Source organism: Mya arenaria, chromosome 5 (assembly GCF_026914265.1).
Source record: "Mya arenaria isolate MELC-2E11 chromosome 5, ASM2691426v1".
In the NCBI taxonomy this organism is placed as follows: Eukaryota; Metazoa; Mollusca; class Bivalvia; order Myida; family Myidae; genus Mya; species Mya arenaria.
Genome location: NC_069126.1, coordinates 57,339,091 through 57,364,793, shown reverse-complemented (window position 1 = coordinate 57,364,793; position 25,703 = coordinate 57,339,091). Strand labels below are relative to the sequence as shown.

The 25,703-nt window shown below is 38.3% G+C and overlaps 2 protein-coding genes across 2 annotated transcripts; one reads left to right on the top strand and one right to left on the bottom strand.

Moving 5' to 3' along the window:
* The first annotated feature begins 224 nt into the window (after positions 1–224).
* LOC128233500 (uncharacterized) lies at positions 225–8,514 on the top strand. The gene is made up of 11 exons (XM_052947199.1): positions 225–544; positions 779–826; positions 1,262–1,473; positions 2,357–2,446; positions 3,290–3,449; positions 3,877–4,056; positions 4,300–4,467; positions 6,736–6,861; positions 7,259–7,376; positions 7,840–7,942; positions 8,253–8,514. Exons 1-11 carry the CDS (start codon positions 229–231, stop codon positions 8,406–8,408), a joined length of 1,677 nt encoding a protein of 558 aa, XP_052803159.1. The 5' UTR covers positions 225–228; the 3' UTR covers positions 8,409–8,514.
* A 2,704-nt stretch (positions 8,515–11,218) lies between these two features.
* On the bottom strand, positions 11,219–24,330 carry LOC128235413 (protein adenylyltransferase SelO, mitochondrial-like). The gene is made up of 14 exons (XM_052950232.1): positions 24,040–24,330; positions 23,199–23,437; positions 22,723–22,861; positions 22,121–22,266; positions 21,337–21,460; positions 20,777–20,892; positions 19,619–19,722; positions 18,673–18,845; positions 17,693–17,724; positions 16,984–17,184; positions 16,423–16,543; positions 14,016–14,173; positions 13,345–13,538; positions 11,219–12,732 (listed from the first exon to the last, which is right to left on the bottom strand). The coding sequence occupies exons 1-14, from the start codon at positions 24,175–24,177 to the stop codon at positions 12,617–12,619; spliced, it is 2,001 nt and encodes a 666-aa protein (XP_052806192.1). The 5' UTR covers positions 24,178–24,330; the 3' UTR covers positions 11,219–12,616.
* Between the last annotated feature and the right edge of the window lie 1,373 nt (positions 24,331–25,703).

Sequence of the window (25,703 nt, the reverse complement as noted above, 5' to 3'; positions counted from 1 at the left end):
TCAGTTAGTAAGTTTCAATGCATTGTACACATACATACCAAGCTTATGTCAGTTTTCGACAATTTTCTTTTTTTCTTGCAAATTGGTCCTCTGGTGTACAGTCCCTTTAAATAATAGAACAATCGCAAGGGTTTATCAGGCATTCAATGTTCTCATATTTGTGAATCGATTACGGTTTACATAATTCTGAAACGTCATTAGAATCTTCTGTGAATTCCAGTCATGAAGATGTGGTCAACAATTGTCTGCTCATGTATGTGGATTGCCGTTAGTCAGGCAGCCACTTTACCGGAAGCCCTCCACTACGTCGGGGTCGGCTACAATATGTTGAAAGGAAATCCCGACGGAGACTTTTGGGCGAGAGGCGGTGACGACCCAGGCCTCCTCAGCACCCGGAAAGTACTATCGCTCTCCAGTGACACAGATGTTCCAGCGGAAATCGTCTACGAGCACCACGATCAGTGTCGCCAGGCGCACGAATTTGCTTTCTTCTACGACCAACAGTCCTACCAGAATAAACTCCTGGAAAGAGTACAGTCTTCAGGTAACTACAAACGAATGGTTAACTCAAAGACGTCACATGTTTCTTTATGCAATGTAACTTAGAACATATTCGCTTTAACCCTTCAAATTTTATTTAGCATCGTTAGAAAAAGACCCTGTCCCACACATACAAACAATAATACAGAAGAGTATATGTGCTTGTCCATCTTAACTTAAATATAGGTAAATGATAAATATTCTTGCTAGAATTCAATATATGAAATTTCATTTTCAGGAACAAACAATGATGCGCTGAAGACTGTTGCGTTTACACAAAGTGCTGGCGAGTATACGTTTTTACTTTTATGATATAAATGAATGTCAGGCGAACATCAACTCTTAACACATGTCCAGCTTGTCTTTGTAAATGCATAACTTTTAATATTGGCTATAACTCAAAAATTGTCCATGATAGTCAAGAAAACTTTGTCCACATCATGTATGTTGTCAGGGACAACACGTCCATGTACAGCAGGGTCAATACATCTGTCAGGCAAAACGTTATAGTAATTCACAATTAAAAGTCACTGTGGCACAATGATACAAGTATCTTGATTAAGAGATACGTGTACTGCCCATTCCGGATTTTCTTTAGTTTTGTATTACTTTTAAAAGTTTGTGATTTCTTTTGACAAGAAATGGGTAATCGTATCAATGGATATTAAAATCATGTTACAAACCTATACACAAAAGAATATGTAATCCCCCCGTCTTCTAGGTTTCAAAGCCATCCAGCAGCAGACCGGGCAAGACTCTTACGTGTTCCAGGATGATCAGACCACGTGCACATCCGGCGCCGCGCGCTACAAGCTTGCGCTATCACAGGCGAATCATTACGGTGTCACGGACGAGTTCGCCGCTGACGTCTGCTCACTTCCGCTCCAGTACAACCAACAAGTCTACTTTAACTTTCTAAACACGTGGGGCACGGTCAGTACATAATATTTAATTTCCATATCGTAATTGTTTTAGCGCGTTTCTATTTCATTAAAAAGTCGAGTGTGTTGCCGTTTTCGGCTTGTCGCCATCGTGCAAAAACTATATCCTTTGCCATGACTCAAATCCAGTTTATGAGATTGACATGAAAGTTTGTACACATGTTACCAGTGTTAGAAACTGATATGTGTATAAATTCCAAAACTGTGGCTCAAATGATGGTCGAGTTATGCGTATTAATCGTCTGCGCAAAACGGACAAGCCTGGACATACGATTGCAGTGTTAAAGTTCAGGATTAGGATTGAGGTTAAATAGTGAGAACTACTGTTTTTATATATTTCGTCCAGACATTTCGAAAAGTTTGCAATGCACCAGTCAATATGTACTTGTTCGATACGTGTGGCATACATGCTTCCCTAAACGAAGCCAGCGCAATTGTGATGTGACTTAATCTTAACAATCAATCATTTACATACAGATATAAATCAATCCTTTTAAAGATGCACTATTATAAGATTTAATTGTTTTAATATACCTAAAAGGATGAACAAATGTCGAAAACAACGTTGCTTATGAAGGATACCGTGTTTAATTTGAAAGAAATGTGCAGAAAACACGGTATTGCTACCTTATGAGACGATAGTAGATCGCAGTAAATATTTTAGCATTCACCAATCTTTTAATATTTTTGCGTTTTCAGCTATTAAATACACGATTATTATATTGTTATCAGTAATTACTATTTTCCACAAATGCATTATTTAGTAAGTAGGTAAAGGCGTATCGCTCAAATGTATGTGTGTTATACATGTGTATGTATTGATTTTGAATACGAGTGTCACTTTAACTGTTCTAGATTATTTGTTTGCTTTCCAGCATGTTACGACCGCAGTGGAAACTGGCAGCAAGGTCATTAAACGTTACGTTTCCCCGAAGAAAACGTTTGTTGAATCCGTCATGAATAGCGTAAGTGTCATATTGTTTAAACAATGCGTAACCTAAATTGGAATGGTATAAGTCGAACTACATGTATAACTTAACAGCGGCCACAATCTGAAAGAGTGTTAAACAAACTTTTACTATCACAAAAAACATCTTTTGTCAATAGCCATAAGATAAATGCTATTGTTTTAACGTTGAAACAAATTGCATTTCCGAGTCTGAGTTTGAGAAAATGAGCAAAAGAACTTGTAATATGATGCAAATACAATAGTTAGTAGACACTTCTCGGAGAATCTGTCAATATATCAGTGCATTCCTGTAAACTGTATGATGAAATAGCGAACAAAAAAGAGAAAATTGTCGAAAGCTGACATAAACTTGGTATCGATGTGTACAATGCATTGAAACTAACTCACTGAAATACCACATAGCTTACAATTAACTTATTTTTTTGCAGTTTTTTCGTATTTTTCCATTAAAAAATATTACTAGGCATGTCTACCTAGTAGAATTCATTCTTATGCGGAATTGACTAGTCGATGTTATCACGTGATATTACCAAAAGAAAGTTAGGTATATAGCTGAAATAGTCCAACGGATTAGGGTAAGCCTTCGTAGCACAGTGGATACAACACTGCACTGCAATTTTGGCGACACCGGTTCGAACCCGTTTTTTTTTACATTTTGGTATTTTTTACAATTTTGATATCAAAGAATAAAACGTTTTATTAAATAATTGTCCTGAGATTCGTTACAGAAAAAAACTGTTTTTGTGCCAATCTGGTGTATAGTCCCTTTAAAGAGGACTAAAAAGAACGGAAATATGAAAAATAAAAATATAACGCCTTATCAATGACGTCATTCAAGTCATCTCGTGACGTCACAAATGGTGGAGCTTGCCTGAACTACAACTCCTCCCTCGTTGTGGACTTAAACGCGTTCCGTTACCGCCAGCAGTACCGCAACGTTGTCGGCGTGCTGCAGGACACCCTCACCCTTGGCAGTGAGGCCAACCCGGAACCCATTGGTTGGTTGTTTATGTGTTGTAGAATACAAACGTATAGAGGATGTTTCCAAGGCTTAAATGTCGGTTTGATTATTGCTTTTTGATGATGCCCAAATGACAGATTGAATTCAACGACCCTTTTAAATACAAGTTGCCTTTTGTAAACAAAACCACACAGTTATACTGTCTATGACACTAGGTGCCTTTTATTCGACAGTACCAATAACTATCCCATTCATAAAACTCGAGTTAAGATGATAACCAATTTGAAAATTGCATATGAATACACTCGGTATTTCTCGAGTTATTCTTATTCAAGAACCTTCATTTCCACACGAAAATTTGTCCCTAACCAGTAAACAAAACTTCCGTGACCCGGTTTCGAAATTGAGAAATCATGGTTCGCCCCATGTCATAAAGCGTATCTGTTTTATCCAAACCCTCCCAGGCTACACGCTAGTGGTGATCAGCGACATGCTTAACTCTTCCCATTGGCTGGCAATCGATGACCTCAAGACTCGCGGCCTTTGCCCGCCCAGTTCCGAGGCCGCCTTGACATACTGGAGCACAAACCTGGAGCGTGCCATCACCGAGTTACCCGGTTACCTTGGCGCCGTTCCACCCATCTGTAAGTGTATTGTGTATTTAAAGGTTATTTACTGGTGTAGAAGAGACCAGATGTTTTATAGGCCCAGAAGGGTAATATTGACCGGGAGGTTCTTTCCTTAGTGTGTAATACCAGTATCAATGAAAACTACTAAATAAGAGCTTCAAAATAGCGACGACGATGATAATAATGATGATGATGATGGTGATGATTTAGACATATGGTTGCAAACAAGTTACTTCCATTGACCCTCCTATTTTCTAGCCACAACATTGTGTATCCCCGTGACCTGGCCCAAGGGCACGTATTCACTCGCTCAGCCAAAGAGCGGGTGCCCGACCGGGGAATTTACGTGGTACGAGGGCTGGAGGCTCCAGGACACCGAGACCCAGACCCCAGACAACGCCTGGTCCATCAACAACAATTTCGCAGGTAGGTCAATAATCCGGGTAAGACATCTCTGAAACTGTGAGCACTGCTCTTGTAATGTACTATTGCGACAGTGTTGAGGCAAACATATTAAATGAATAATTGTATCCCTTCTGTAGTGTGTTTTAAGCACTTTATAAGTTATTTCTTTACCAAGTAACCATTAGATAACATAAAGTCATGTTTTATTGTTTAAAAATGGGCGGAGTGAGCGAAGTCTTAAAATAAAACCTCATTGGCTGACACATTGTCAACGCAAAATCTGACTCAGAGCTTGTTTATCGGATGAGTGGCAGTAGGCGGACCTCGAAAGTTGACCATTCTTATGATAAAGACTAGTATTTAATGATTCCCTGCAATTTCATTGGCTGAAAATGTAGGTTGTATTCTAAACGTGGTTAAATAAGCAGAAAAAGGTTGAAAAGCAGAATAAAGTCCATGACAATCCAACAATAAAACGAAACAAAATTTAAGCTTTGTAAGTTACCCGTGCCCAGTACGGACGCACATAATGTCAAATTTGCAGCGATACACAAATAATAAAATTAAAATAAACACGAGGAGAGTAGGCCCGGGTGTGTCACACGATATTGCCCGATGCATATCATTACCCCGTAGGGTACGCACTCCGGGTCAAAATCCTGCTTCCTTACAGTAAATAACAATAACAACACATTGCGTAAATACATCTTCAAACTTGCTCCCTTATAGTATAAAATAATAACAACAGAGGCCAAGCTGGGAGCAGGTTCGGTCAATGTAAAACAATACTCAAGAAATGGACTTTTCAACACTACCGAACCCGGTATACAAACACTTCATCTCTGGAGGTATGAGATGAACGCGTATTACTTGGGTTTCTAATACTTTTAGAAGTTATAAATTATTTCAATGATGTATATTCTACGTTGAGGTAACAAAACATTTCTTTTCCTTTCTTCTTTCGTTTTCACATGAAGGGACGAGGTATAACAGAGTTTGATGTTACACATCGAACTAAGCATAAATTAGTAAATGCAGGTCACCTCAACAAAATAACGCCAAACGAAACCAAATTATATTGTGCCCAGAAGGGGATAAAATCAAAATTATACAACAAATTCTTCTAAATTAAAGCTTGTACACAACCATAGTACCAGTAGAAGTTCATGATGATGCATGTTATATGCTATGCAAGGTGGCGGTGTTGTTTTAATAACGCCTCAGGTCCAGGTGCATTGTATGAAAAACACTTTTGACCCACGCCTAATTGATTAAAAAAAAATATATATATTCAAATTTAGTAAATAAATATAAATATACGCAAATAAAGCATACACTGGACCGGGGGCTACATGCTGTGTATTAAAAATTGTGTATATATATACTTGTACATTTAGAAAACAATCAGGTTAAAAAAATAAAATATATATATTAACGCATTCGTTGGTCTTGAATAAGTTTTAGAATTTAAATAATGAGGCAACTCGGAATTCGACAACAATAAGGGCAGTTCACATAATTATATATGTATATGCATACTGGACGAAACGTCCTGTTCTCAGAACACTTTTTTAACAATGAACTGCCCGCAAGTCTTGCTCATCCTTCCACATTTAGAGTAGTTAAATATTTTTAGGGCAAGCGTGCTATCCAATTCCTATACTACATTATAAGACCAAAGTAATAAAATCAAATCCAAGAGTCAGAGCTGTGGGACCATTCTAGGTGTCATTCATTGAAGGGCCCGCGGCATTTTGGGATCAAAATTACTCGTTTGGCGAATATCCCTCAAACTGGTGGGAATAAAACTCCTCCTTTGGCCTCAAAAATATGTTTCAGTCACACTAGGGGATGTGACGGGCTCAAATCATAATGCAGCCATAGTGCGCAGGCAAACCTTTATAACCCCAACAATAACAACATTCAGTAGTGTAGAGCTGTGGGACCACTCAAGATGTCATTCATCACCGGTTTCGCGGCACTTTGGGTACAAAATGACTCCTTTGGCGAATATCCCATCAACCGATGGGAGTAATTCTGTTTTAGTCACACTTGGGGATGTGACGGGGTCAAGCCATAATGCAGCCATTATAGGGCGCGGGCAGACCTTTATAAACTCACCAACAACAACAACAACAAAAAGCAGCAATTGAATAAAGGTGTTTACAACACAACATTGCGCCAAGACCTTTATTAAGTGGATGACAGTGATCTGTCTAGTGGTGTAGATGCCCTCCGCGTCACAGTCGAGAATAAATGAATAAGTATAAACTTAACCGTTAATCATAGGGAAACTTATGGCCGGTGAGATGCAGCTGGAGTACTGTACCAAGGGCGAGTCTGAGCCCACCGACTTTGACCGCAACTGGCCCGCTGGAGACTACTGCATCTTTAAATACGGATCATGTCCCGCTGGTAAGGAAATAAAATATTTCTGTAGTTTGTTAAAAGCTAAAGTGATTTTAATATATATTGATAGCTCAAGTTACCTTAATAGTGGGCGAGTCCATTAAAACTAACCTAATTGCAACTTAAAATATGGGTAAGAATGGCAATGGCATTTGGCGAGCTTAAAGAAATGTCAGACAGTGATTTATAAAACCCATGGTTTGAACAGCAGCATCAGTTGGAGAACCAAATATGCAAGGTATCCCAGTCTACAGAAGACACTTTTTCCAAAAATACGAAACGATTATGAAACGCGTACATGGATATTGAAAAAGACATTTACCAACACATTAGGCATTTTCTCAGTAATAAATAATAAAACGTTTTATAAACTATACGGTATATCATGGCTTATACATTGAAGACTTCGCTGAGGGTTTCGTGAAGTGGGACGATGAAGACAGCATGAACAGGAACGACTGGCAGGGTGTGCTTCCCGACGGCACCTATGATGAAGATACACTCCAGAGGTTCTGCTGCAGGTAATACGAAATTTCTTGTCCCCCCCCCCGCCCTTTGTCAAACACGCCCTTCAATGACCTCTGTCAGAATATTCTCAGTGGACGCATGGCAGGGTGATAGTGACGAAGACACTTTCCACAACAGATGCACTCTCCTACCCCCATCGACCTCATTGTCCATTTTTCTATGCACACACTTCGCGCTTCTCACCCAATTATACTCCTTGAATAACCGACAGTTTGCTTCCCGACGGAACAGACGGCACCGACGGCACCTATGACGATGGTAATCTCCAGCTGTTCTGCTACAGTTAAATCCCCCTCACACCTCACTTCAACCGTTCTCCTTGTGCCACCGTACCTATGCTAGGCCTCCACTTGGAACTCCCCCATCGAATATATTCTTTAAGAATACTAAAACTGTTCTTAAAGTTCTTAGATGTTTCTGTTATTTTTGTGTTGACGTCGTATTTTCCAACTCCAGGTCCGATGGAATGCCGACAGAAGCCATCGTTTTGCCGACAGACACACCTTTCTACCTGTTCCAGTACAAGAGAGACGTCTGCCAGAAAGTTGTAAATATGAATGTAAGTAAAAGACTCAAAAGAGTAACTTAACTAAAAAATATTGTGTAATCATTAAAGCAATGGCCTCGCCTGATCCTTCCACGTGACAGTATACTCACTATATAATGCACTGGGCGTCGTTGATTTCGTTATATTACCTTAATCACCGTCGTGCAATTCGCTATACTTACTACAAGACGCAGTGCAACAAGTTAACCAATGAAAAAAACTAAGACTTAACTCTTATTTTTTTATTAAGAATGCGGGCATATAATTATTACATACATGACAATATAGCCCCCACTTCACGGTAACCAATTTGTCCTCCCAGGTTGCCGAGCAATTTATAAGATGGGACGACGAGGATTTTAAGACACCGAGCGATTCCGAGATCGGCACCGTCCACCCAGGAATGCAGTACTGGAACAAGGCTACAGGCGAAAGCGGCAGTGAAATCTACTACTGCTACTACTCACCACAGATATAAGGCTTAGAAGTTTTCTCATTTAGGATAAACTTTTCTCATTTTTGTCTGTGTATACATGGTTATCGTTGTAAGGTTGGTAGACATAATAAACATACCACCAAAACAACCCGATTATCTATTCCCTTATGAGTGATATGTACAATGTGGCCCTGTACATTCCAACGATGTGGTGCTGAATATCTATCTACCTGGAGCGTTTAATAAGTTGTGGCAACGAAGCTGCAAAATCAAGTTTCGCCGCGCACATACGTGTTTAGCACAACACTAGAAAGGGAATCGATTCTTTAATGTAACACGTTTTCCACGAACACAAGTAGTTCAATTCGACTTTAAGGGCAACATTGCATTTCGTACTATATCTGAGAATGGCAGAGTGTTTTGTAAGTTTCGCGGCTAAGTGCATTATAAGAAATTAAAATACATATACCCAATGTGTATGGGAAAAGGGCGTGTCCGTATCATACGGTTGCAACATGGGTATCCTTGTTTAAGGTAGGAAAAAAGAGCGTTAAAGAAGAGCTGCGGCTCTGGCAAGGATATTGATACATTCAAATCCATAAATGAGCGAGATACCTGACTTGACGGTGGAAGAGAAAGGGATCATTTCAGGGGTCAATTCGCCAGCCGTGTATTTGATTTTGAAAGTTTGCGCACATTGGATTTTGCACATGTTTGCCACAAAGAAGTTGGCACATGGGGGTGTCGATATTGCTCTCTAAATTCAAAGACAATGACCGTCGTCGGTAAAGAGAGATTGACACATGATGATGAAACATGGCTCTATTGTTTTGAGCCCGACAACAAAGTTGATAAAGTGTCAAGCGCCCACGTACCGGCGTGAGAAATGGCTAGTTGTTGCACGATTATGCATCCGCGAATCGCTCTGCACCAGTTAAAGGATATTTGCAATAGCACAATTTCCAAGTTTTGTAACATCCACCATGTAGCCCAGACCTTCTCACCTTGTGACCTCTATCAAGTCGTGTCTTTGCGGACGTTTTGAGAGGCGCAATGCCGTTGGAAGTGCTTTCAAAAGATGTAGATTATTAAAACGCCTCAAAAGGTGGATGCCAAGGGGGGACTTTGAGGCACTAAAATTATCATTTCTGAAAAACAATCGCTATAAAGGAAACGCGTCGGTGTTGGTACTAATTAATAAGGGCTGCATGTCATAACTGTTCTGTGGTAATCAGTCTATCACAGTTAGCTGTAGTGACTTCTTCTTAATTAGCAATATCTTGAAGCCAAATGCGCGCTCAAATCTAACAGTATAGATACATGACACAGGCATGATGGTTTCCTTGCATTTCAAATGCATCGTATATCACCCAGATGCTGGATGTGATATTTTCAAATATAAATTTCTCCTTCAAATTTGTTCCAGTTTAAGAAAGAAGACAATGCAACACCAAGTATCGAAGTTAACAGCATGAAAATAACTGTTTGATTCAGACCGTGTATTGACACCATGTTAAAGGCCCTACATAACTACTTATTAAAGAGTTCTTTTTTCAACAATAACCAAGTCATTTTTAATGATCGCTATGGAACAGAAAAATAAAAAGCTTACTAGTGGACAACGTATGACAACATTGCTAAATTGTTCACTAAGTCAAGGCATAAGTAGCTCTTGTACATTTGCAGGTCAAACAAGAACAGAATGTCAATAACTTCTAATGCTGAGCAAAACAAATGATTCCAAGTAGCTAAAGTGTTAAAAAGAAATCAACTTTAAGATCTGACTTCAATGACTTCCATGTATCTCACTATTAAACTAGAACTGTAAGCCATAGGCTAACGAATACCCCCCACCCCTCCATGTCTAGGTTGTTTGCCCTGGAGTTAGGCCGGACAAAGCTAATTTTGCCTACAAGGGGAGATAACTCCAGTCAGGGTCATGTGACCTGTACCAAATTCACAGAGGCGAAAGTTTACAACATGGCCATTAATTTCTGAAAGTTTGATAAAGATTTGTTGAATAATAACAAAGATGAATCCCGGACAGGGCTTATTTTGTCTACTTTAACACATCAAGGGGAGATAACTCCAGTCAGGGTCATGTGACCTGTACCAATTTCACAGAGGCGCAAGTTTACATCATGGCCATTAATTTCTGAAAGTTTGAAAAAGATTTGTTGAATAATAACAAAGATGAATCCCGGACAGGGCTTATTTTGCCTACTTTAACACATCAAGGGGAGATAACTCTGGTCAGGGTCATGTGACCCGTACCAATTTCACGGAGGCGCAAGTTTACAACATGGCCATTAATTTCTGAAAGTTTGATAAAGATTTGTTGAATAATAACAAAGATGAATCCCGGACAGGGCTTATTTTGCCTACTTTAACACATCAAGGGGAGATAACTCCAGTCAGGGTCATGTGACCTGTACCAATTTCACAGAGGCGCAAGTTTACATCATGGCCATTAATTTCTGAAAGTTTGAAAAAGATTTGTTGAATAATAACAAAGATGAATCCCGGACAGGGCTTATTTTGCCTACTTTAACACATCAAGGGGAGATAACTCTGGTCAGGGTCATGTGACCAGTACCAATTTCACAGAGGCGCAAGATTACATCATGGCCATTAATATCTGAAAGTTTGAAAAAGATTTGTTCAATAACGACAAAGATGAATCCCGGACAAAAAAAAACGGACGGACAGACAACCCGATTCCAGTATACCCCCCCAAACTTTGTTTTGGGGGGTATAATAAAGATTGATTCAGTTTCAAGTAGGTTTTAAGTATGGCAAATATGCCCATAAACTGTACATGTTTGCATGCTGGTAACAAAAAAATAAAAACGTTCTCATTTCAATTTGTTCATTTATTAGCAACAAATTGCTGTTAAACATATCTAAACCACAAACAATGCAAAACTTGTTGTTTTTGATAAAACATTACAATATCACATTGGTATCAATAACATCCCTGATGCAGGGCATAGCAATACAAGTAATGGTTGAGAAAAGCTGTAACTGATTTCATAGGTTTCAGAGTATAAATTATAAATCCTGTACAATAAATCTATATTGTAATCAAAACCCAACTTACAAATTCCTGGTGACGATAGTAATCATGCTTAACACGTTTGTTTTATTTTTATGAATTATTTACATAATATCATTTGAACTATATTTTGACATCAAGAGGCTACCGGCCTTAAAATATAAAAACATACATTAAAATCAATCACAGACATTTGAAAAGATAAACTTCCCTGGATAAAGGAAGAAAGACAGTGGATTTCCCACGCCTGCTTTATCAGGAGTCACAGACCTGTTTCCAAGTTTAATGCAACTCCGTCATAGAGATTGACCTCAGCTTTCAACAATGTACTAGGATTGGATGAAATAAATCTTTCTAAATCACAAATTAGTCTTAGAACATTATATTATCAATAAGACTGCACAAAAATGCTGAATTACAATTTTGCCGAGATGTTATTCCATTCATGTTATAGTTTTAAACACTGTTACATTATCCAATATGTTCTTACATCTGTTTAGATTATGGCTTAAATAATGCCATCCTATCAAGTACATTGGAATAGGTGAAGAACAATCTGCAGGATAAGAAATACCCACACTTGATCCCCCAACATACATTAACTGCAGTGAAATCCTCAAATTGACATATCAATACTTATGCAGCAGAAAAATACAACAAAACAAAGGTTAAAAATAGAGAGGTTGCGTTACACTATGCTAACAAGTATGTGTACGTATGTGTAAAAGTTGCTGTTGAGTTTAAACATTGTCTGCAAAATTTCTTATTAAACATGTATAACTGACTTTCCTCTTGCTATCATACATATCATGCTAAACTTGTACAATGTACACATACCTGGATGACGTAGTGCACTAAAAGAGGTCCACATATACCCGTAAAAATGTATCGGAGATTTTGTCTCCCTTAGCAACTGGGAGATTTTGTCCCCCATATGCAAAATTGGAATATATTATCAGTACATCTTTCATTGAATGCACACGAACCATTTACAAGTTTGGTTAGTATGTTACTGGAGAAGACTATAAAACTACTAAGATTCATTGTTCTGATTATCAGTCGGTAAATCATCTCTCACTTGAAGATCACACTCTTGGGCTACACTGGAAAACATCATTTGGAAGTCAAAGCAAGCCACACTTGAAAGGTCACAATTTAGGATCACACTGCAATGTATGTTGAGGGTCTACGAAGATCATGTGACTCTCAGTGTGGAGGCCCATTCCGGGGGTCTACTATCATAGCTGCACCTCCCTGCTCCGGCTGACTGGGGCAGGACAGATGATTCTGAAGAGCTTGCCCCTGGCCCGCCTGCAAAATATGATAATAAATGCCAACCACTCTGGACTTTTCAACATTACCAGGAAGTTTCCAGACACATACTTCTGAAATTGGACAAAACTGATCTTTATCTATATGACTACAGCTAATGTGGTGACAATGAAAACCAAGGATGAGTACGGTATATATTGTAACTATGTGCTCATATGACTATAAGGTGACTTTTCGGTCAGTGATTTTGCTTTAAACTATTTCAGCTGCCAAATTGACACCACAATGAAATCCAAATTTTATAAGAAAAAAAAGGAATTTCCCATGGAACCAATTTTGCATCAATTGATTATACAGACTATATGTACTATATAAAAGAAATATGATGTTTCTTTTTGCATTTAAATTCTGATTTGACAAATTTTTATTTTTGACATTTTGAAAGCATTATTTTGTTTTCAAGGGTTCATTTTGAATCATGAGCAAATAAAAGATACTTTTTCAAGGATGACTACATATAAAGAACTTTGACCACAAAAAAGACAGATTGGGATCCACTGGCGGCTCGGACGCACGAGCGGACTGGAACATAACTTCGCCCCAAAAAGGGCTGATTGCCGGCTGTACTGAGTGTAACAAAGTCTGACTTACCAGGTTTAGTTTCTTGTTGAGAATCATCTGCCTGTTGCTGACTAAGGTCAAGGTCATTTAAACCAAGGTCACCAAGGTCAGCTGTTTCAGAGTATGGATTTTCAAGAATTTTGAGCACTCTCCTGACTTCTGAGTAATCTCCCTTTTCCGCTGCTTTTATGGCATTCTCTGCGATGTAATTACGCAGAATAAACCTAAAAATTAAGGACAGAACTCATGATGATACAGGCATCTAACTCATATGATGCTGAAACAGGTTTCAAACGCATTCAATAATTACCCTCTTTGTTTATTAACAGCAGGTATTGAATCCAAATACACATGCATTGTTTGTCCAGGGTCATCATGTGACTTGTTATCTCTCCATTGGTTTAACAGTTATGAATATTCATATCAGAGTGGTCGGCTTCATGGTAGTTTAATATGAAGATAAAGTTCTATTAATCTATTAGTTGAAACATGATTCCTATCAGTTACAAATTTCATGTAGGATGTCAATTCAAATCCTCGGGACTTTATCATGATATTTTATTATGGACATTTATTTAAAAGACCAAGAATTGCAAACATTTAAGCCTGTTCATGCGAATGAATAGATCTACCAAAAAAACATTTGAGAAAACAAATGACACAATTTCTCATACTGAATCCTTGTAGGCAATGGCCATTACCTAGGATTGGTTGCATTCATGACCTTGACCCTGTCAGAATTGGCAAGGTCAAAATCAGTGAGCCCCTCCTCCTCCTGTCTCAGTCTGTCTGTATACTTGGATAACCAGTCTGTCCATGTAGCAGAGTCCTCTCCTCGCTTGCTCTCATCAGTCACAGACTGCAAGCAAAAAGATCAACTGGAGCTATCACAGAGGTAAGGAATACCCTAATACTCAGTCTGCTAACAGGAATGATTCAATGTTGTGTTTTGATATACACAAAATGAGCATGTGCTTTAAAAAACTGATCAACATTCTGCTATTGTCTTACCAACCTAATTTACATTTATCAGCCCAAGTCAAGGGCCATAACTTTTGTAAGACGGAGTGAAATGTCACATCAATTACAGGTGCACAACTTCCATTGATGAAAAATATTCCTTTGAAGTGTCATGTGTGTAGGTACAATACCATTGGAGGTACATGCTAGACAAGATCTTTCAGATTTTTTGTTACTAATGAAATGGTCACAACTCTTTTTAGACAAAGTGAATAGTCACAGAAAATGCGCATGCACTGTTCTCTACGCTGACCAACATCGCTATGAAGTTTCATGTGTCCTGGTGCAATACTTTTGAAGCTACATGTGACAATATTGTGAGACGGGATGGGACATACACAACTCTGAATATAGCCCCAAGATATATATATACTAGTTTATAACTTATACTACTTTCTTTTAGCTTGATTGTGATGAAAGCTGGTAGCTTATAGAACTAGTCTTGAGTCCATTTCATAGGTAGAAACCAGTAGTGGTGTCGATTTTAAAAGGCCGTGAGAAAGTACCCTTAATAAGATATAACCCACAACCTCTTGGGTGAGGCGGAAACCTATACCACTAGACCAGTAGACTATTTTCATCCCTCCTCCTCGCCCCAGATATATCTACAATGAGGTATAATAATATAATATTATCATTGAATGATCCTGAGATATATTTTTACGTTTCATTTGATATAAATCGCTTTTATCTTCTAAAGAACAGAGCAAGGAGTTGCGAGTTCCAGCCCCATTATGCACAATATATATTTGATTAATCTGTTACACAAGCTGTGTTAATAGTACAAAACTGCCATACTGAAGTCATTGTTGAGACATAGTCATCGTTGAGACATAAGCATATGAACCAGACATTATATTACACGTTTAGCAGCCAGTGATCGGTAGTGCAGCCCAACCTAATTTTTGGAGTAACTTAATCTCTATTCCACAGCAGTAAACCTTAGCCCCAAACAATCAGCTGCCCAACAAGCATATAACAAGGACCTGATGTAAAACCGTCCTAACTCCACATAGAAACAGAAGGAGTTATGTATGTCCTGTGCTGTCTTATATCTAAACACAAATAATCATTTCACATATACGGCCATCTCCTGTATTGTTATCAGTCGTTCTACCCATGAAAGACAGCATACCACTTTTAATCTCACACCTCACACACATTTACAACATCCCACCACCCTCTCACCTCATTTCCTGTTGTGTTCCTGTAGTGTTATAGGCCCTTAATCACCTGTGCATTGACAGCAACCCTAGGTCCCTGGGTACATCTCATCCCACTCTATCTGAAATCCCCCCATCCCTACCCCTCAACTGCACCTGTATAACCACATCCCTCTCACCTACCTCCCATCCCAACTCCTCAACTCCAACTGTATAACCACATCCCTTTCACCTACCTCCCATCCCAACCCCTCAACTGCACCTGTATAACCACATCCCTCTCACCTTCCCCCCATCCCAACCCCTCAACTCCACCTGTATAACCACATCCCTCTCACCTTCCTCCCACCCCAACCCCTCAACTGCACCTGTATAACCACATCCCTCTCACCTTCCCCCCATCCCAACCCCTCAACTCCACCCGTATAACCACATCCCTCTCATCTTCCTCCCATCCCAACCCCTCAACTGCACCTGTATAACCACATCCCTCTCACCTTCCCCCCATCCCAACCCCTCAACTCCACCCGTATAACCACATCCCTCTCACCTTCCTCCCATCCCAACCCCTCAACTGCACCTGTATAACCACATCCCTCTCACCTTCCTCCCATCCCAACCCCTCAACTCCACCGGTATAACCACATCCCTCTCACCTTCCTCCCATCCCAACCCCTCAACTGCACCTGTATAACCACATCCCTCTCACCTTAACCCCATCCCAACCCCTCAACTCCACCTGTATAACCACATCCCTCTCACCTTCCCCCCATCCCAAGCCCTCAACTCCACCTATATAACCACATTCCTCTCACCTACCTCCCATCCCAACCCCTCAACTCCACCTGTATAACCACATCCCTCTCACCTTACCCCCATCCCAACCCCTCAACTCCACCTGTATAACCACATCCCTCTCACCTACCTCCATTTCCTGAAGTTTTTCCAGGCGTTCAATTTCCTGTGCGATGGTAGCAAACCTGGGACCCAGAGCGGACAACACTCCTGGATTGGTCTGCATCAGCTGAATAAACATCTGTAACTGCCTGCAACAAGATCATTTTATAAATCCTCAGTTGATAAACAAATGATGCATCTAAAGCAGAACTGGCATGAAAAATACCTGGTGATAAATATGGTCATGAAGACTTATTTGAATATTTATTGCATGAAGCATATAAACACTAGACAATTATTCACCTACATCCTCCTCCCGAAACTTTCGATTCGGCGGGGGATAATTAAAGCCAGAGTAATGGGCCTGTAAATGTGTCACATTATGAGTGTACCCGGTATTGTCTCTGCTCACATGTGTACGAAGTTTCTTTAAATATCTTGAACGTTTTCTTAGTTCAGGCAAAGGTTAAGCTTTCTGCAAGCGGGGGCTGACAACAATGACTTCTATATCACCAAGGCTATGACAATACCTTAATTATTTCTCCTTCAAAAAAAGACGAGCTTATATAATGACAACAGTTAAAGCTACCTTGGATCCATTCTCGGCCTATATTGGGTCTTCAACTCTTCAGCTGTGCAACACTGAGACAACAAATGGTCCTTCAGTTGTGCTAATCTCTCCTCAAAGTCTGAAGAGTTTGGCAAGGGGAGACGACTCAAACATCGGAAACTGTTTGTGAAATCTGCACCAGAGTTTTCCATGGCTTCAAGGAATGAGTCCACCAAATCTCTGCAAGACAAAAGTATGTCAGTAAAACAATGGCAAATGCAGGGAGAAGCCAAGAAGCAGAGCTTGTCAGGTGAAATGCTGAGGGAGCATTGGTTGTATTTATGCAAAAGTGACAACTGATTTAAGTTGTACATACAGTAATGTGGTCACATTATGACCAAATATCATAAGATACATTCATTTAAAGAGTTCTGATCACTTTAAATTGAAAGTATTTTTTTTGCAAATTCAAATAAACCATCTAGGTGACCAAATAAACAATTTGTTTCAAGAAAAAATGATATTATAACTTGGATTTACAAATTTAAAATAGTGATTGTACGACATTATTATTGATATGAGTGTCCCACCGTTTATACTGAGTAATAGAATGTTATTCCTGCCCTCTGTGTCTAAGACAGCACTACTTTTAAGGTTTTCTTGCCTATCCAATATGTTTCCTCTATGTTAACTGGTAATTACGGTGTTTTCTATATTTGAAAAGCAAAACAAAAACTTGCTCACTCACTTATCACCTGGTTCCTCTTTCTTCAAACCAAACTGGAAAATAAAACACATTCATAAACAAGAGGCCCATGAGAGCCTATGCTCTACTGGCATGACTTTTTGGGTCATTTTCAATTCAATCAATTTTAAGGAACCATAATCCAGTCATGCATTGGGGAATCTGACTGGTTTTTGAAAGGAACCGTAATTCAAATAAAGTAACACTCTTAACCAAAACCACCTTTCAAGGTGAAGCTAGCAGACTGATTACTGATAACATGTATACAAAATTACAGAATAATACCATTAACAGCTTTTGAGTCATTAAAAAAGTGCATTAGGCTAACAACACCAACACTATGGCACCACATCAACTTTTTTCTTGGTAAAACAGACAAGTCAACAATAGGCACCAGTGACCTAAGTCCTTAAAGGTGTGACACCCCCCCCCCCCTCGAGATTTTCATCTACTAATGGGTTTTATTTTACAAAACCTTGTTCAACACCTTTGGTAGGAATCTTGATTTTTTTTTCATGTGTAAAAAATCAAAGTTTTTATCCTCCCAAAATATAATGCTTATTTAAACAACAATTTCAGACTTTGAGAGTTTGTCAAAGGATGTTATAGCACAATGATGCTTAGACTTCTAATAGAAATGAAATACAAGCAAACTTATTTTTGCCTTCTGGGTTTTGTTCAATGAAAGAAATGATAGTCGAAATATTAAACTAGGTAGTATGGTTTTTAGATTCTCATCTCATCAGATATTTGATAGAAAATATTGTTTTCCATTTGCTTTGAAAGCAAATGGTTTTTAATTTCAAAACTTGTTTTTATCTTACACTGATAGGATAAAAATTAATAAACCAGACTTAAAATATTATCGTTAACAAAATGTGGCATACTCTCATATTCAACACAATAGAGCACAGCCTATCTGTTTAATGTACCAGTAACCATCAATATGCTGCTATACTCCTATGTTTAAACCTCCCACCCACCTTTTTCCTCATAGTTGCCATGTAGCGTTCCTTGAAGGCATCATCAAACACAGTGTGCAGAATTGGCTCCGTTCTGGCGGGAGGCAGGACAAGCTTTATTGTGTCCGCAAGCTTTTTGCAATTCCACTTGCACATCTCTGGCTGCTTTTGATATGTATATCGCCCACCATCATCTAGATATACAGATTTAATATTACCCATAAACTGTATTACAACTGTCCTCGATAATCACCCATTTCGTTCAACAAAAGAGTATATTAAATCAAAGTCCATGTGCATTAGTTTGTCAAGGAGTTTATTTTGACTAGTAAATTTCTCATTAGGTCTAATAATTTTTAAAATATTAATCGGTGTTGTTCACCGTTATGTCAATTCATACATAATATTAGTCACACTAATATAAAACTCTTGTGTACCTTCTCAAATTTAGACATATTCACTAATTACTTAGTTCAATAGTATCTTATTGTAAATTGTATACACACATGATATACATAATGTAGACAAACAATATTATTATATAGTTGGGTTGGGCCACGAGTTATGACAACTTATGGTTGAAGTTGATATCTGTTCTGTATCAACTATATCTGTTCACAAGATGTATATGTATTTCAAGATACATCTTGCAAGTAATTGTTTTTAAAACGAAACTCTTGTAACAATTATTAAGAAAAAGGAATCACTTAATGCATTAAGTCTCCCAGAATTACTTTTTACTAGTGCAACAGTCATTTCTTTTCTGAAAAAATCTTCCCTAACATGTTCCTAATAAAACTGCAAAATGTTTGCTGTGTGTGTTCCCGAGTTGCATATCATCATGGTGTAATGCTAAAAGGGGCTATCTGAATTCTTTCATTATATGTAGATGGCACCATTTGCTTTACATCATGAAATATCCCATAATGCTACATTCAAATACACTGAGAGTAAATAAAACCTTTACCTGAACCATTACAAATAAAGTCAGCCTGGTATCTGTCTAAAAATCCAAACGGTCCATAGTCGATAGTGATCCCCATGATACTCATGTTGTCCGTGTTCAACACCCTAAAACCAGGAATGAATATTTATTACGTCACCTTGGTGCAATAACTCAATAACTGCATATAGAAATAGAAGCAGATATTGAGTTATTGCACTAAGGTAATTTAAATAATTCTTATATTGGTTTTGACAAACCACACAGAAAATGTACTGAAACAAACAGAAACAGGGATGATGAATTAAAATTGAACTGCTTATAACATTAATTTGACCCATTTGGCAGAAAAGAGGAATGATTTCCCAGTCACACTAAGCCTAAATTGCAAATGATTTCTGAAGGTTGAAATTGTTGTCAATTGACAGCAATTGACTGAACCTCCATTGTGCTGCTATCACACAAGGTAACACGGGGCAGTTTGACCAAGAATCCTAGGAGCTATTTCTTTCCTAGAAGAGATTTTAGACCAGGGTACAGAACTAATGAGAATCTCTCCTACTGGTAAGAATAAAATCCCTCCTACGATGCTTTAGAAGAAACGCTCCCCCCCCCACCCCACTTCAGGTCTTAACTCCTTAACTCTCACATGACGGTTCCATCACAGGCAGGTCTTTAATAAGTCTTTATTTATCATGTGACAGGTTGGAGGTGAACAGCCATTACTTGGATAATAAAAACCCCAACAGAATTGGCTCTTACATTATAGTTAAATTTTATAATGTCAGGACATCATATCAAATACCAGAAACTTTACTACCAGTACCATTAAATTACTACGGACTTAGCCTTTAGAAACTTCACATTCCCTGCACTCAGACCCTTCCGCCCTGTGTCTGCCAAAAGGCTCCTCACTACCTCAAATTAGCATGAAATAATGTATAAGAATCATTAGAGAGTGAGTGAGAGAGATGGTATAATGTAGGCATATAGAAGCCATTCTATTTTCAGTCACAGGAAACTATGACCTTATATTATCTGCTTACATAATCTTGACTTTGAGACCTTACTCTGCCGGTTGCAGTTCATTATACAACTTAAGTTCAAACGTGTCACTAGACTATGATTTCCCTTTCTAAATGGTTCAACATTTCTCAATAAACATAAAGCATATATCAATACCCATGACACCATCCAACACACTGCCAGTCCGCCACCAGCCTAGCTGTCCTCCGCACCACTTCACACCAGAACTCAAAATACATGTCCTCTTTGTTACTGCTGTGGGCTGACCAGATCTAGGAGAAATATGTAGATACTAGCAGTTTCAAATATTAAACATGTGCAACTCTATCATACAAAACTTAATTGGGACATTGTTTTAAACATTTGTAAAGTATTTCTGTAAACTCAAGAAAAAATGAAATTCTTAGTACCGGGTATTCTTATTTTTTGTTAATCTAGATTTCTAGTTTTCCATGACCAAAATATCTTTATTCCATTAATCAGACAAAGATTCAGAACTCCATACACTGATAAATAATAGGGAAGAATGAAATACACATCAAATTAACTAAAATTGTTTGCAAAACTGTAACATCAGATGTTCCAGTCACATTATAAATTTATAAGGGAAAATTGTTAATTCAAAAGAGCAAATAACACAATTATACTTTCAATCATTTCTCAGTTGGACTGTCCTATAGCTCAAAGCTTGATATGCTAGAGCTAGGTATTATTACCTCTGGGTAGAAGGTCTGTATGCAGTAATCCAGCATGGTCTTTAATAATTCCATATTTCCTTCACTAGGGCCCTTCCTGCCTGTGTCAGCCGAGAGGCCCCTCACTACCTCAAATGAACCAAATCTAAAAGATTGAAGAATAGTTAGACAGTGAGAGATCCCCACAAGGGGGAGGAATGACAGTTTAAAATAAAATATGTGCTAAAACTTTAACCTGACACAATGCGCCCTAAAATAACCAAAATAAATCAGGGGCCATAATTTGTATTTAGGATGAAATGGTGCTATGTAACCCAGTTGTAATATGGTCGTCAATAATAGTGTTGAATATTAAGTCAATTGAATAAAGGGTAAAGAAGTAATAAGAAAAGGCTCCAACTAAGGTAGAAGTGTTAGGGCACATTGTGTCAGGGTAAAACTTTACCCTTACTCAATGTGCCCAAACACTTTTACCTAAGTCAATCAGGGGCCATAATTTGTATTTAGAACAATATGCAGTTATGTAACCTCATTGTGTGATGGTCCTGAACAACTGTGTGGAGCATTAAGTAAATTGAATGAAGGGTATTGGAGTTATAAGTGAAAATGCAAACTTGCCCTCAAACTTTAACCGGACACAGACGCCAAGGTGAGTAGTAAAGCCTCCTAAATCTTTGAATGGTTGAACTAAAAACTAGATAGTATAAGGTACTGGACACTTCATGGAGGGGTGGACAGTTATAATACTTATAACATCAACATGTGAATATATTGAGTTTTATTTGTTCAAATAATCGTTATCAACCTGAAGAATGTTGGGGCAATACGCAACACCAGTGTACATCTTTCTTTGATTGGGTTGCCATCGTAGAATATGTCTCTCACCACAGTTGTGTCTGATGTAACACAGGTACCCGCTCGGGTTGTTCCAATACCCAGGTGGTGCATGGCCTGTAATCAGCAAAATACATGAAAGCAACTGGATACATTTGATGACCATCATTATCATGTAGAGGGAACCAGATATGGAGGGAACTGGATACATTTGATGTAGAGGGAACCAGATATGGAGGGAACTAGATATATGTGATGTAGAGGAAATTAGATATGGAGGGAATTGGATACATGTGATGTAGTATGAACCAGACATGGAGGGAACTGGATACATGTGATGTAGAGGCAACCAGATCAGGCGTGTTTGGGCTTGGGCCGCAGGGGCTGCAGCTTATTAAACAATTATTACACCACACACATACACTACTACACAATTATTACACTGCATACATTCCTTACTACAAAATTATTACAACACACACATACCCTTTCATCTATACATTTACATCTACTATACATCTATAGTATACCACAGAAATATTTCACCAAACAATTATTACACCGCACTCATACCTCACTACAGAGGAACTCTCGTATGGTGCTCCTGAGTACTTTTCTGCCATCTGAATGTCGTGAGTAAGGTGTGGGTCCTGCCCCCTTAAGCTGTATCTCCCATCTTTCTCCAGCAGTGTTTACAACTTCTCCAAGGTACCTGAATATGAAAGAAAAATGTTGTTGTTTTCCTTTCATAAGTATGAAGCTACAGGTAACCAGAATATAAACAAACATATAACATTGCATTTGAAACATTCACTTTAAAAAAATCATCTAAACCACATTTTGCCTTAAAAATGAATATAAAGTACACAACAACATTTGACTCATTTTACATAAAAAGTGAGTTAAAATTATTATTAACAAACAAGCATTTACCTGTGAAATACTGTGAAATACATCTATAAACTTGTTATATGGAGTCTGATGACTTGTTTATTATTATCTTTATAAAAATAAAACAGTAAAATATGAATATGATATCCATCACTAACATTGCAGCACCATCACCAAGCTGCCCAGAAAAGTAACCAAACTGGTGACCACAGTAGCAATGTGCTGCTGTCTGAGAGCCGGGCAGGAGCCTGTTGCCACCAAAAAACTCTGCTGATTCAGGCTTCTTCATGTCTTCTTCTTCAATATCCAGAAGTTTCAGGGCACTCATGGAGTATACAACCATTTTGGGGTTCTCCACGGGGGCGGGTTTTACCAAGGAAAAACATGCTCCTGAAACCTGCAATAAAAAATAGAAAATAGATTTTATTAACATCCTGTGATGCTGAAATGATTTAATTCATGCTAGTGATCTTCATTTTGAAAATGATGACAAGCTGATTTAAATAATGTTATTCACAACAGTTGTTCAATGAAAAGAGTGTACTGTGAACTCAGACAAAATAACATGTGGAGAATTGTTTTAATTGTATCGTGTTTTGGTCAAATGAAATCATTGTTATCAATGTAGAGTGTGGAAGTAAGAAATAGCCACCCAATTTGCTCAGCAAGTGAGAGTGCCATGCTAGTGTTCCAACTATCATGGTTTCGAGCCAAACATCTGGTGCACTTTCCCTCTTTACTTGGGTCAGCAGTGAAAGGTAAGAGTGCTTGGCAAGAGTGCATAAAACAGCTGGAAAGGTAAATATGATGAAAAGTGTGGGGCTAAGAACCAGCCTTCCAGTTTGTTCAATCAGTAACTGTTAGAGCGCCATGCTAATGTCCCAGCAGACACAGGTTGTAGTCTCAAGCGGAAGCACTTTTTACTTTCACCTTCCAATCACCATGTGTGCATGTGTATGTAGTAACACATACCGTAAGGGTATATATAGTAATTCATACCTGGCGAATCGAGTTGTCTTTCTCTGGGTCTAGTGGCAAAGACTTTAAAGCAAGATTGTCAAAATTCAGAGATTCCAGTGACGCCATTTTTGATGAAGACCTGATGAGAGTTGTGTAGAATTTCCGAAGGAAAAACATCAATAGTTGCGTTTTGATAAGTAAAAGCTGTCTGAAGTGTGTTGTCACATTTTAAATTAAAATGTATCGGAATATTACAAAAATTAGAACTTTCTGACACATCTGTATCACACTGACGCTCTGTGTTGGGCGCTTCTGTGATACGGACAAGAATCTAGTCAAAACGGTTAGCCTAAGGTACAGTACGGATTGTAGTATTGCCAGATAAACGACAGTACGGATTTCAGCAGGTGCTTGGATGGTCTATTTACGTCATAGATATTTGTGTAAATAGAAATATTTGCCTTTGCAGCAAAGTATTAAGGTTGACAATGTTTTAAGGTTGACAATGTTTATCATAAATTTCTCTTGTCAAAATGAACTCAATTTTGATTGTGTTTATATAAAATAATAATGTAAGTAGTTGCCACATTTTCCCATGATTATTTTATGAAATAATTTGGGTAAATCAAACAATTAAGAAATAAAGGAAGATCTACACTGTACTTTATCTTTGATTTAGATTAAGCTAATACAGTATAATTTAGTATTTTAGTACTTCATATAAACAGCTGCTTCTGAGTCTTTAACGGTTTTTGAATAGGCGAAAGTTCCCTATAATCGCATTATTGTGCCTAGTATTTTAGAAGGTGTAAACAAAGGTCCATGCCTTTAATTTTAATACCTATCAATCCTTTATTTATGTTCATCATGAAAAGCATCCAACTTTGACACTGAAATTTAAGACATCCATTACGTTTTGAAGTATTTTGACTGTAAATCATATGACTGTAGCAATCATTGCTTTGGAACACGTTCAAAAGCACTGTAGTTTATCAAATGACCATATATCTCTATGCTGGTGGTCATAGCTGGGGGACACGTTCTAAAGCACTGTAGTTTAACAGTTGACCATATATCTTTATACTGGTGGTCATAGCTGGGGGACACGTTCTAAAGCACTGTAGTTTATCAAATGACCATATGTCTTTATACTGGTGGTCATAGCTGGGGGACACGTTCTAAAGCACTGTAGTTTATCAAATGACCATATATCTTTATACTGGTGGTCATAGCTGGGTTACACGTTCTAAAGCACTGTAGTTTATCAAATGACCATATATCTTTATGCTGGTGATCATAGCTGGGGGACACGTTCTAAAGCACTGTAGTTTATCAAATGACCATATATCTTTATACAGGTAGTCATAGCTCGGGGACACGTTCTAAAGCACTGTAGTTTATCAAATGACCATATATCTTTATACAGGTGGTCATAGCTGGGGGACACGTTCTAAAGCACTGTAGTTTATCAAATGACCATATATCTCTATACAGGTGGTCATAGCTGGGGGACACGTTCTAAAGCACTGTAGTTTATCAAATGACCATATGTCTTTATACTGGTGGTCATAGCTGGGGGACACGTTCTAAAGCACTGTAGTTTATCAAATGACCATATATCTTTATACTGGTGGTCATAGCTGGGGGACACGTTCTAAAGCACTGTAGTTTATCAAATGACCATATATCTTTATACAGGTGAT

Bases quoted from the DNA above. Each gene is read 5' to 3' on its own strand.
- LOC128235413 (XM_052950232.1), bottom strand. From the start codon at position 24,177: ATGTTTTTCCTTCGGAAATTCTACACAACTCTCATCAGGTCTTCATCA. The intron at 22,267-22,722 runs GTATGAGTGCGG...TGCTGATTACAG, and splicing joins GAGAGTTCCTCTGTAGTGAG to GCCATGCACCACCTGGGTAT. The intron at 17,185-17,692 runs GTGAGTGAGCAA...TTTGTCTTGCAG, and splicing joins AAAGAGGAACCAGGTGATAA to AGATTTGGTGGACTCATTCC.
- LOC128233500 (XM_052947199.1), top strand. From the start codon at position 229: ATGTGGTCAACAATTGTCTGCTCATGTATGTGGATTGCCGTTAGTCAG. The intron at 827-1,261 runs GCGAGTATACGT...CCCGTCTTCTAG, and splicing joins TGCGTTTACACAAAGTGCTG to GTTTCAAAGCCATCCAGCAG. The intron at 7,377-7,839 runs GTAATACGAAAT...TTCCAACTCCAG, and splicing joins CTCCAGAGGTTCTGCTGCAG to GTCCGATGGAATGCCGACAG.